The sequence below is a fragment of the Nilaparvata lugens genome, chromosome 2 (assembly GCF_014356525.2).
Source record: "Nilaparvata lugens isolate BPH chromosome 2, ASM1435652v1, whole genome shotgun sequence".
Lineage (NCBI taxonomy): Eukaryota > Metazoa > Arthropoda > Insecta > Hemiptera > Delphacidae > Nilaparvata > Nilaparvata lugens.
In genome coordinates this window covers 73812557-73826727 of record NC_052505.1, presented here as the reverse complement: position 1 = coordinate 73826727, position 14171 = coordinate 73812557, and the positions used below count along the sequence as shown (strand labels likewise).

General features: G+C 33.9%; 1 protein-coding gene across 3 annotated transcripts in view; it reads right to left on the bottom strand.

The window, feature by feature from the left end:
* The window catches only part of LOC111045151 (hepatocyte nuclear factor 4-gamma), a 40178-nt gene that overhangs the window by 1514 nt on the left and 24493 nt on the right, over window positions 1-14171 (bottom strand). For all 3 annotated transcript variants that reach the window (XM_022330470.2, XM_022330468.2, XM_022330469.2), the window contains exons 2-8: window positions 11399-11600; window positions 10073-10167; window positions 8418-8548; window positions 6750-6890; window positions 5849-5969; window positions 4058-4195; window positions 2890-3126 (exon numbers count right to left, since the gene is read on the bottom strand). In XM_022330470.2, the coding sequence (XP_022186162.2) occupies window positions 2890-3126; window positions 4058-4195; window positions 5849-5969; window positions 6750-6890; window positions 8418-8548; window positions 10073-10167; window positions 11399-11600 (1065 nt within the window). The remainder of the gene's footprint in view (window positions 1-2889; window positions 3127-4057; window positions 4196-5848; window positions 5970-6749; window positions 6891-8417; window positions 8549-10072; window positions 10168-11398; window positions 11601-14171) is intronic.

The window sequence follows — 14171 nt, the reverse complement described above, 5'->3', positions numbered from 1 at the left end:
ATATGTTAATATAGAACTATAATCTAGAGAGAGTACCTCTTCGAAACAGTTGTTCTGGTAACTAAATTAAAAATTTTGTCAGGCTGGCATTAAGTTGAGTTGACTTTGTTAGGTTGGCACCTAGTTGAAGATTGAAATGCATTTATCCAGGACCTCCTAAATACCAAATTTATCCAGTACCTCCTAAATACCACCTATCTAGGAGGTCCTGATTTATCGCGGAAAAATTGATTGGGTACTGCTTCTTCAATCAGAGCTATTCCTGGGAATATTATATTACTAGCCGTCAGGCTCGCTTCGCTCGCCATATCCGTTTAGCCAGACGTTTAGTATGGACCCCCGACTGGATCGTCCTAACATATGATAAAAATATGACATAACATTTCAAATTTGGTAGGTGTGTTCAGTTGGCCCTTTAGAGGCGCAATAATAACGGATTTGGAAAAAATTCCCAAAGATACGCCCAAAATCTGCGTTTTTTAACGTTTTCTCAGCTTTATCGAGAACAAATAAACAGAAAATGTTCAAATTCACTACAGAAGCTTAGCTGGGGTACAATAATGTTGTGTTAGAAGGAATTTAAATAACGCCAAAGATACGCCCAAAATCTGCGTTTTCTTAGCTTTTCTGCGTTTCCTCACTTTTTTCAATAATTGATGGAAATATATTTAAAAAAATTCAGTACACAGGTTTAGCTGAGGTGGAAGAATTTTTTTCGCCAAAGATACGCCGATATAGTAACAGGTGATTTTCGAGATCAAATTGACATAATACGTTCAAATCCGGTACAGAGGTTCCGCTGAGGTCTACATGCAGGCGAGCGAAGCGAGTCAGCTGATCTCATTTTGGACGATCCAGTCGGGGGTCCAGAGGGCGGAGCCTCCTGCTAGACGGATATGGCGAGCGAAGCGAGCCTGACGGCTAGTAAGATAATAAAGCTCAGTAAGAATTATCAAGTACCCTTTATTTTATTGCAACATATTCAAGAGCTCTTCATAGTTTATTGCAGCATCTTCATAGTACCAACCAATAGAGTAACGAAAACTATGGAGAGATTCACTAGTTCCAACTCTTCAAGAGAAATTTTCAAGCCATTTTACACTTGAAAATGTCTCTGGAATAGTTGAAACTAGTTGTGTTGCAATAGAATAGAGGGTACTTGATAATTCAAATTGTGTTTCAATAAACATTTGCAATAGAATAGAGGGTACTTGATAATTCAAATTGTGTTTCAATAAACATTACCCTCACCCCCCAAAAATGTTAAGAACGGATAAAGCTAATAGTTTGAAAAATATTCAATAACAAAAAAATTGCAAAAATCGCAAGTAAGACAGTGATAGTCAAATGAAAGTCAATAAGTCTACCAAGTACGTTTTAGTGATAATTTATTTCATGATATCTCTTTTCTGTAAAGGGCTACTTTTTATAGGAATAGAAAGAAAAATGAAAATCTCAGTACCCTTTATGAATTATTTAATCACAACATGTTTCGGACATTGATGCCATTGATTCCATTGACTTGAAAATGGCATCAATGTCCAAAACATGTTGTGATTAAATAATTCATAAAGGGTACTGAGATTTTCATTTTTCTTTCTATTTTTATTTCATGATGTATAGTGAATTTGATAAACAGGAATACAATGAGTAATCTATTCAGAGGTGACCACAGGGGGTGTGGCGTGTACGCACCATTTATGTTAATTGCGGGTGGGTGGGGGGCTTTTTCAATGAATTCTTATTGGTTCAAAAACAATCAAAAGTGTTCAAAATAACCACTGACTACCTTCGAAATTCAAAAAATGGACTAATGATGCCATACTGTATATCTGTTGAAAATCACAGGTCCAGTTTATGGGGAAACTAAAATAATAGAGTACCAGTAAAGAAATCTCCACTTATTGCTTTGATAATAATGCAACGCACTGCTTTGGATAGCATAGGCCTATCTGTCAACTCTGTCAAGCTCTGATATAATATAATTGTATTATTGCAAAGTATAGTCGGTTACTCCTGAAGAGAGAGTTGAGCGTTGGGAGAATCGATTTTCTATTTTTTATGGAAATGAATTATTATGTTTGGATATTATCATGGGGAATAAAATGTTCTCATCAGTTAAGCTGATCAGTTTTTATTTCACAGACCAAGTCATTGAGTTTAATATCCCTTCAACTACGTATTCTTATGTTTGATAAATCTTTTGTCACCTTTTATTAAATTAATCAAATTTTGAGTAGGCTACACATCCAAAAACTTCTTGGTGAGGTGGTTCTGTGAGTCTACATGATATGAAATTCCAGCCAATCACATTGACGAATAATTGAAATCGAGCATGTGGGTTTGTGAAATTGTTTACCGGTACCTCATTTTCAATGATAATTAATGATTTATTTCAAATATTGGAGAAATTCAAAGAAGTATCAACAATCAACCATCTTATTTGGTATGCCAATACTTCATCGTGATCATGTGGTCAAACTTCACCACGTCATCAAATAAAGAGTCATTTTATTCTATTCATCTATAAAAAATGACAAGAAGAGTGTTATTACTTTATTATTGTAGCTATGGTGAAAGTGATATTTTCGAGCTCAAAATTTAAGTGATTTTATTCTATATTTTGTGAATATTTGAAGTTTGGTTTTTCTTTTAACGGAAGTTTCATTATCAATCTATCTAAAATTTGAGATTCTTTGTTTTATTCTGATTCATAGTTTCAGATTGAAGATTTGGTGTTGAAATTGAAGTGAACATAATCTACATAATATTTGGACGATTTGTGACAAAATCAGGAAATTGAAGAAGTTTTGGTCAATAGCATGTTTCTTCTTTTCCGACTATTGTATTGTTCGCTCTATCTAATAAATAAATAAATTAATAAATTACCTCCCAGTAGCATTTCTTGCAGAAGACTGTCAATCCTTGCAACACCAAATAATTTAGCAAACTGGATTTGCTCGATCATTTGCCATGTGATGGACTGCAGCGCAGGAAGAGTGAGGAGGAGCTCGCCGAACCTCCCCCTGGAGTCATATTGACGATCACTGATGTAGTCCTCCAGGTTTATCTGAATCTGATACCGGAGAGACTTGATCCTGTTTTTATCACCTAGTCCTTTGGCATCTGCAGATTGAAACAAAACGATTGGTAATAATCATGATAAACTCAGTACCAGAATATACATTTACAACAATTTCTTATGAATGTGACATGAATAGTTAGTTGCTATTGTTTTATTGCGCTTCTTATGAAGGTGACATATAACCAGTTGCTGTTGACATAGCTGTTGCTAGTAGAAAATACTGTGTTTCTTTACAGTTGTGTTGTGAGTGATGCTCTGGTACTTTTCCATAATGAAAACACAAATTTAAATTGTCAATCACTTTTTATTATTATAAAATATTATAATATATACAGAACCTGGTTTCATGGCTTTACCAGCCACATCTTCAGCTGTTTGTTTAAAGTCACGAAACCAGGTTCTGTGTATATTGTAATATTTTATAATAATAAAAAGTGGTTGACAATTTAAATTTGTGTTTTCAACTGTGTTTCTAGTAAAAGAATAGCTGACTTTTAATTTTTCTACATGAAACACCTTTTGAAATAATTCGAAAAAATATTGTATTGAAAATAAATATTATCAAATCGAATTTATAAATACTTGGTTGGTGTTGATAAGTACCGGTAATAATATGCACATAAGGCATATTCAAAACTGAACAATTTTAATACGGCACAACATTGTATTTCTCTTGCTAGTAGACTACGGTACGCTTCTGCTACCGAAAAACAAAGCCACATACCGGTATTGTATTTGATGGAAACTCGATGTTCTTCAAAACAGGTACTAAAATGATAATCAAGCAATATATTGTATAGTCTTGTCTTTTTTAGTATTTATTTATTTTCAAATCACTTGAAAATGGCATTAGTGTCCGAAACATGTTGTGACAAAATAATTTAAAAGGGTACTGAGATTTATATTTTTATTTATTGTAAAGTCTTGTAAGAGACTCGAATAAAATTGATGTTGATGAGAGCATTCACTTACTTGGGTCAAAAAAGACTATAGCTTTCAAACAGGCGAATTCAGTGTCATCAATTTGAACCTCGGTAAGAGGTCGAACGAGTTCATCCATTACTCTTGTGCCAACTCTGCTAATGTCCAGATCTGGAGCGATTCCAGCTTCTATCAAACACAACAAAACTTCATTTTGAACAATAATATGAAATAATCTCAGAAAAACTTTGTACACAATTTGCAAATAATCCTATTAGGTTTATGAAAAGTATCATGATCAAAAAACTGAAAACTAACGTATTGTCCTTTGTTTTATGAAATGAATTACCTATCGAAAGTTGGACAACAAGGAATACAGTTCGAATTTCCACATTCATTTGATTAGGAATTTCCATCAAGCCTACACTCTCTACAGCTCCTTGCAAAGATTTTCCAGCAATAGAGGCAATAATTTCCGAGAGAAACCAATGTCATAGGGATGAACACATACAAATTTACAGTAATGATACAGATTCTTCGTCCTTTATACAAATTAAAAAAAATTATCTCGCTTTGAGACTCTCCATATCGCAAGAAAAGATATGATATGATTGAAATGATTTATCATATGAATCCATTGAGAAGGATAATCATAGTATATTCATTGGAAATACATAGCATAATCTGTTGAAACAAGTTGATAGTATAATCTGTATGGAAACAAGTCAATAGATTCTATGTAATTAAACATAGAAATCAATACCGTATGCAAATTGCGTTTGATTCAATTTAGTTTGAATCATGCCATTGCAGTGCAACTTGCATATTGATTTCCACGATTATTCAAAGCGATTGATTTAAAATGACTATAGTCATTCATGGAGTGGACTACTAATATTGGCTGCATATAGTTCTATTCCCTGCTATAGATTTGAGTTGTAATGTTGATCAATGGATCACTGGAGAAAACATAATTTTATATTATACAAAAAGTTTCCTATACATGTTCTTCTTCTTTGTTTCTCTCCAGTGTGTCATTACAGCGTTGGATTAGCATCAGTTCATCTCTTCCATGAGTCCATTCTAGGCCACTATAGAGTGGCCTTGGTCCATTCCATGATTCATTCCATGATGACAGGATGGAATCCGGAATGTATCCATAGCCATTCTCTCGATCTTCTGAACAGTCTTTCCTCTTCTCCTTCTTATCTCTTCAATTTGTTCCTCATGCACCTTGTACTTCCCACTGTTCTCCTTCGCTGTACTCTCACATTGTAGGCTACATGCTATATTTTCTTGTAATCATCATTTATTCTTATCCATGTTTATACGATCTTAACGGCCGTAGCTCTATTCTTCCACTAACATCTCTCATGCTCACGTTCTCTCCAAGTCCAGTATTCGTTACTCTTCTCCTTTCTGCTTTCCAGACAGTCTTTATGTCACATTTCCAATCTTGTAAATGATCACTCCATTTTCACATTTCCAATCTCATCTTCTAGATATGATTTCATTGGCCACTTTTCCATTAAGTACGATAGATTCAATTACTGCCTGATACAGATTACTTAGTTATTTATCTCTTAATCAAGCTCTCTTTCTCCAAATCTACAATCTCTTTTTGCTTAATGGACAGCAGCTTCCTTTCTCACTCTGCTATGCATTTATCTATCTATTTTCCCATCCTCTGGAATCCTCTCCTATATTTATGCCTATGCTATTATCATCCAATTCTATGAAATTAATTATTTTATCTTGTCAAGCATTCTTCGAAGCTGTTGAAAATTAGCACAATAAATGAAAAATTTGGTATTTTAAGATGTAGTAGTTTAGTGAACATACCAGCGCAGTATTTTGTGATCACGCAGTTATTCCCCAAAAGCAGAACGTCTTTCAAATGCAATGATCTGCGAGCCAGTCCAAGTAGTAAATGCTCTCCAGCGTGAGCTCTCAACAGCGCAACCTGAAAAGAGTATAAACTCTTATGAAAACGTTCAACTTTTAATGGATACTCCTACGAATATTATCTCTAAGAATGATGTGAATGGTGAAAAATCTGAATCTTGAATGGTGATTTGAGCAAGAGATAATTCAATTGGAGCCTGTAAATAACGGCTTCGGCCAAAACTAAATTCATTTAGTTGGGAAAAAAATTGGTGTCGATCTGCTCTTTATAATTTGAATGTAAACGTAAATGAAAGTATCAAGAATGTTCAACTGGTGACACCTTCCTTTACACTCGATATCTTGAAACCCAGATTCATAAAGGATCTCTTCTCTGCTAGAAAGATAGATAATAACATAAGTTTTTAATGGTAAAGTTTGCAGACTGTCAAAATGAGAACACTGTAGCACCAATTATACTCACTTTCTGCACAACAGGACAAAGATTGTCTTCCTTGCAGGGTGCAAAGAAGCACTTATTGGAATACTTCTCCTTGAAGAATGAAATGATCCAAATTGGGTAGTATATTATTTGCTTTTTCTTTCATAATTTCCTAGCCCAAAACTGGATTATTTTTCATGTCTTTTCTTCCATTCACAGCTCATCCAGTTGATTTCTGATTCAGTCGTGGAGGTTAATAGTTCACCCAGTTGCTTTGAGTTCATGATCAAGTCGTAGGCCTTAGCATATACGTTTAGAATCAATATAGTCATGCTTGATAATCAAAAAGTGTAATAGTGATAATCAAAAAGTGTAATTATTCGAAAATAATTGAATAGAAATTGGATAAAAACTCACTTGGTCATCTAGAGGTAATTCAGTGAATGCAGGAATATATTTTGCCCATTCAACAAGGTAGAGCAGTTGTTGTTTCATTGAGTCGCAGACGTCATTGATGTTCGCGATCTGCTTGTTCGACAAATCGTAGTCATTGCTCATCTGAAACAAAGCAAAACAAACACCAAAATGAATCTCGCAAGTAGTTATCAGTTATTTATGTCATATTAATCTATTCTATTATTCAATTCAAACTTAAAATAACATTTGATTGAACTTCAAAGATTAGTTGAGAATAATATTCATTTGGGTTTTTGATAGAGCAGATGGAATGCTAGTAGATTACAGAACAATACATGTTGAATTCATAAAATATAAAATGTATTGATACTCTGATGTAAATAGATTTATCAGTTCGAATAAATAACCAGAGGGTCCACCCAGGGGACCCCCCCAAAATTTAAAGCCTGATTTTGTGATTTTGAGCCCCCCACATCCCATTTAAAGAACGCGATCCGTGTTCAAACTCCACCCCCTCCCCACCATCACTGTGAGCACGCCTGGAGTATTCCAATAATGTGTTATATCAATACAAAATACAAATGGAAAAGGAAGATTCACATCATTCACATTAGAGTAATACAAAAGGAACATTTAGAATAAATAATGAATACTGGTACATCATAATCATCATCACTCTCATCAAAAGTTCATTTTCATTTTTTTCATGTAAGTAAATTTTGTTATTAAGGTGAGTCAGCCATTTAAGCCGCCATTTCGTGACATTTCTGTAATACCCTTAAGTGGGAGGAGACTGTCTAGCTGGACCAATGGAAGGCGTTCATGCCCTTGACCAATAGCAGTACTCGCCCACTAGTATAAATTCTGCTGCTCTTGTATTTAGTTTATCAGAGATTGACAATGGTATAACAACCGAAACCGGTCTCTCCAACTTCCAATAAATCTGTGGTTTTTGACAATTTCTTACTCTTCTTATTCAATTTCAATTTCATTACTCGGTTTGATGATCATACTAAATAAAACATTTAATGCAAAGATAATAATTGGTATTAACCTCAAGGAGAGGAGGTAATTTCTAATCCACTTCCCAATTAAGTAGAATGAAAGTGGAAATGATCCAATTAAATTGCGTTAAGTAAAAAAAGGATGATATAAAAATCAAAAAATACGATTTCGGATGAAGTATTGCTTATCTCATGAACAGGAATATTTTGAAAATGTTAATACTCGTAAGGATTTTCTGGTGGTGAGATTTCTATTAAGATGTGCTAGATTTCGACAGACTCATTGTACTAAATAGCATAACAATATAACCAAGTATACAAAATATACGAAATGCAACTCAAAGTATAAGTATTGCAAATGAAAGTAGTTCACTGAAAGGGGATTGAGAAATATAGTTATACTGGAAACAGAATCGGGCCTCTCTGTCATCGAGTAAGAGCCGTGTTCAAAGTATTATATATCTTTAGACTATTGTGAAGTTCAGAATACCGTAATGAATATGCTCCTCTAGCATTAGAAATATAATAGCATTATAGCACTGACAAAATAAGTCTATGTTCGTCTATAAATCTATCAATACTTCGTCAATGATTATAGGCTACTCATACTCTTCAAATAGTAGATAGGTTACTTCATAGAGAAATAGCTTAGAACTACACTCACTTCCAAAGCAGCAACCTGCCTGGAGAGCATCTCAGCATTGAGCAGGGATTGCACTGAGAGTCCATTTCCTGCCGTCGGCTCCTCATAGCTTGGTCGTCTGCAGCTGATTCTATCGCGCTCATTCTGGACAGCTGCAAAATATTTATTTCAGTCAACATTTTGTTTGTAATCAGATGCCAAATTATGTAATCAATGCCAAATTATAACAAGATTATTTCAATTTGATAAGAGTTTAAAACTTCAACTCCATGAAATGATAAGATCTCAACAAAGGTGTGATTCCAATTTCAATTTGACAGCCTTCTTTATATTATTTCCAAGCATATTGGACCAGGCATAATTCCCAAATTTTCATTGAGGAGACTCGGGCTTTCATTGAGATCTTGGGCTTACAAATTCGTAGATTCATAGAGTTCACAGATTCTTCAAATTATCTCTATACGGTTAATAAATCATATGGATGTGAGGGTTATTCGAATATTTGGGGGGACAAACTACAGTTTCATGTCATGTTCCTGCGGTCAATTATATTATTCCATAGACATGAGTGACCATAGTGGGAAGGGGGGTTGGACGCTGACTGCGTCCTTGAATATTCTTTTGTGGAGGAGGGGGTTTTTTGAAAGGTTAGCAATGTTTTGGGTTTCCAATTCAAGGAAGGGAAGCAGCTGTATTTTATTCAATTCTAGGAGGGGAAGGGTTGCGTTCATGCGCTTGGGGCTGTGTTCCCCACTGTTTCAGATAGCCTACCTGTTTGTGCTCTTCCAATATAATTTCAACATCCAATATAATAAGTGATCAGTAATTTTGTACTAATGAATGAATTAATAAATAATCATAGAAGAGTAAACGCTATGGAATAAACTATACTTAGATGTTTCTATCCAGTCAAGGGATATCAATTTGTAGATCAGAGATCAAAGCAATGGAAACGTTATAAAATATTTATAACTACAGCAACTACTAAATTAATTAAGTATTGTGTTGACTGAAGCTTTGACGATAATTGTTGGAGAAGTTGCTCAAAATTGATCTAGAATCAATACTTAATTTTAGTGCTCATAATTGCGTTCATAATTGCAGTATCATATTGAACTAGTAAGTGAGCTATTATTGAACTATTAAAGTGTGGAATTGAAAGCCATTGACAAATTCGCTCCAAATGTGCAGTAAATTGTCATTATAAATGATAGATCGGTGGAATAATGGAGATTAGGTTTTGGTATGTGGATTTGGTATGATGATAATGCTAATGCTGGGTCGAAGTAAATAATTGAATTATTGTAAGTCAATTAGTGTCTGATTGAGAGTCAAGTGGTGCTTATCGCTATCGAAGAATATTTCTCAGGTTAATGAATCCTAGCACTTGAAGTATGAAGTAGTCCATCAATACCGTACTTATTTCAAGTGGAGATCATTGAGTCAAGAATAGATAATGTTAAACTATGATGAAGGAGTATTTTTTAATTCAATTAATAATTATTATTGGAAAAGGTTATTTTCAACCGAAGAACTGTACTCTTAAAGAAATGCATTCCTAACCAGTATTCACATTTTCGCTGATGGTGCATCGAATATTGTATTGTAAAGAAATCGAGGTGCGTTTATTATTACACTAAAAATGTTGATTGCTGATCAATTAATCAGTTGATTACCTTCTTTTCTCATTCCAGCTTTGAAACATTTTCTCAGTCTGCAGTAGCGACACTGGTTCCTCTTGTCTTTATCAACCACACAGTTCCTGCTGAACCTGGAAAATAATTGAAATTATTCATGATTATTTTGTTTACATGAATCAGGAATAGAATGTATGTTTCTACTGAATATGAATTACATATAAAATGATATGAATCATTATTATAGATTGTAATTTGGGATCTAGTAATTGAATCAATGAGATCTCTACGCAAACATCGTGAATACTATTTATAATATTGAAATTCTGTGACAATTTATCAGAAACGTTTATAGTAATAACCAAATTCATAACATTATTCATTCTCTCGAATGGTTCATGAATTAATATACTATGTAAATGAAATGCAGGTTACCAGGTATTTGTATGGAACTTCTATTTCTTCAATTCTTGGTATTGCAACTACACTCTCGCGTTTTTTCTAACTGGAGCTCTCCCACAGAACTCCCCCCCTCACTACATCAATTCAATCCTCTTGTGATCTCTACCATACTTCATACTCTATCACCACAATATCAAATTATGCTTTCAAACTCTGTCATTTATTCAAATAAACTTCATTATTCTATTTGTTCAGTTCAATGCCTCATTCGAAGCTACTTTTATAATTTTAATGAACAGGTAAGGGTTGCAATTCATGAACACTTATCCCTGTGATGTGGTGTCACAAAGTTTAAATTGTTCATTGTTTTGTTCTGAAAATGGGGGCCAGCTTGAAAATCCATCGATTCATTCAAATAATTTAAATTTCAGTAAATTTAAATGAATTTTCACGTTTAAATAGTTTACAGAGAGAGCATACTATTTACTCAAAAACTTGATTATTTCTAGATATTGGAATACTAGAACTGAGATAGTGAGAAGTCTATTGAAATTTCCCAAATATCCACTTCCTTTTCAATTCACTTTCCACCATGTTGATTATTAGTTGATAATATGAATGTGAATGATACTGAATATTTTTTACTGATGAGTAGTGATGGGAAGGCTACTGATGAGAGAGATGGGTGCATCTAAATCTCTAGGTGGGTTCTAAACCTAGATGGGTTTTAAACGCCTGAATATTGTATTTGATGAAGTTCGGCTCTTATAGTGGTCAACTTACAACGAGACTAGCAAGCATATGGAGCTTAACTCTTATCTATATACCAATCGCCATGGATGTGAATGAATCATAGAGAAACAATAGCATAAGGGGAATACGCTATTGTAGTTCAAAGTTTACAATTCTGTGAGTTTAAACTTAGGCTATTGTTTCTCTATGATTGGATGTTGTTCAAGTTACCTGCAAGTATACAGATGATTCTTGCGAACAGATCTGCGGAAAAAGCCTTTGCATCCGTCACACGAGGCTGCCCCGTAGTGTTTGCCGGTGGCACGGTCGCCGCATATGGCACAGTACTGCGCCATGGGCACACATACGTTGGCACCGCCCTGCAGGCTGTTCTGCAGAGCAGACTGCCCTGCAGACATCTGCAGCTCTGGCTCTGCAAAACAAACAAATCATCAGTTAACGGTAAGGTAGCTGTTATAAAGGTAATGTAGTTGAAAAATAACTAGAATTACACAAGTCCCAAAAGTCTTGTTGGGACAAGCTATTTTCATATTTCTCATAGCTTCTAGATGTCTATGGAAATGATTTTTGAAAGAGATTTATCCTTCAGGCCCCCAACACATACTGTATAATTGAAAAGGAGCAAGAGTTCCACATGTCCTACAATTCTTGTTTGGGAAAGTTTTTTCATAGTTTTTATAGCTTTGAGAAGTCTATGGTTTTTGAAGAACTTCGGACTACAGGGCCCATACATCTCCAATAATGTTCTAAAAAATGGATGCTTACTAGAAAATGTGACATTTTCGCTCATTGCCTAACGATGCAAGGGTAGCCTAGCTTGGATGCATCGCCTTGCTATGGTTATAGGCATATCATTGATATTTTTTTCAATTATAACTTCATATTTCCAATATTACTTTTTTTTCTATTTCCATCCATAAATATATATTGCTTCAACTTTTGCTTAGTGAGTTAACACAGAAATATACAAATGAATTGGACATCTTGAATCTCTGTTGCATATCCATCCTTTTTCACTATTGAAATTAAACTTGAATTTTAAATACACTTTTTGAGTGAAAATGCACTTACATTGGTAGTGACGATCAAGTTTTATCTCGAATCTATTCAACTCACTCCTCATTCGAAAGTGAATCAAACAAAACAATACAAACTATGCACATATTTTTCTATTTTAAACAACTGGTTCATAATATTGTATTAGTTTTTCTCTTTGAAAGAGTTAAAGAGATAATTTGGAAAGATGGTGAAAGTGATATTGATATTGTATATGGAAATTGACTTATAAGAATGACTTGGAAGACTTAACTTTAAAAAACTCTCAAAGCCTTTTCAATATAGCTCTTACTCGTACACGTTCCCATGAATATCGTTGAACCGGCATGAAATCAATGGCAAAGTTTCTTAATGCTAGTAGAAGCTATCAACTACCTAAAGAATAAATTGACGTTATTTCAATATCTTGTTGGTTTCAATATTGTAGTCAACCTTCCAGTAATTACCCTTTTAATACTAGTCACTTTTGATGATTCAGTTAGTTTGATAATGTTTGGAATATGTATTCACATTATTGATTTTTATATTACTGCTCCTCAAGTGCATTACTGATTCAAGCTTGCACAACACATTATTTGAATGAATACTTGGTCAAGACAATAACAACCCATCTTCAACGAAAATTCCCATTATTGCTTTGTATTTTTCCCTGGATCAAAGGAAACTCTCTTCGTACTTTTAGTATTTCTCATGGGTCGATGACAACTACTGTAGTTGATTCTTCACCAGTACCTCTTATAATCATAACTCTGTATTCTTTATTTAGATCTTACAGAATGATGTATGTTTTACGGGCTGAAATAGCTTTGACGATCTAATGTTAACATACTTTTTGAAGACTCCTATTCGATAAAACTATATTCCCAATATATTCTTATATTCTTTATAGGCATAATAATAAATATACCTTATTCAATAAACAGATGATGGAAGTAACTTTATAATGGATTGGAAAAGTTTGAAAATATTGATTTACTTTTCAATGTAACATGGAAGGAGTTCTGCAGTTTCGGAACATTTATATATTTATTGATCAACCACAACTTACTGTGCACAGAGGGGAAGTAATTACACTTTAACCGAAACACCGATCTGTGAGACCTGAGGCAAAATTATTTCTTCTATAGTGGCAAAATTGTGAATCAAAAATTGCTGCCCGCTCTAATACCTTTTCGCTTTTCCCCCACTATTCCTCAACATTCTCCAACAATGCTCGTCAGTCCCCAACTCACGGTTATCAAGTAAACATCAATTTATTGAAAACGTAACGGTCTCAGCTACAGGATCTTTCATTTTTTATCGGTCTAGAATACCGGGAGCTTCGACTAACAGATATTTTGAGCATTCAATTTTTTTATAATGCTTTTCTCTTCATTATTTCTGTATTTTATTGACATGTTTTATTCGGAAATCTAATTTTTGTAATTTAGAAAACGTTGGTTCAGGAAAATTGATGAGTTTTCAACCATACAAGCCCCAGCCTTTAGAACTTGTATCAATAGGATGCTTCACAATGAAGTGTGACAAAATAAACATTCACTTGAAGGAATAGATGATTCCGACCACCATAGTTATTTATGAACTTTTCTTGCTAATAAAGTAAGTGGAGGCTGAAAATTTTTGCTCAAACAAGTTTCTTGGTAACAATGAAAAACATTATTATTTTCAATGATTACCTTTCAGTTTTGCTATGAAGTCTATATTGATAGAATATTTCTCCATGATTATTGTTCTGAGTAGTAACTTATAGTATATCTTACACGGATTTTTGCATTGTGTGTGTTCTTACATCCAACATTATAAATTTATTACATATCATTGTTTCCAAATTTTTTCTATTCTTCCATCACTTAATTTGCAACTGAAATCTATGTTATACTTCACCATAATTGAAATTCACCAATGAAAAATATTTAAATCCATATTT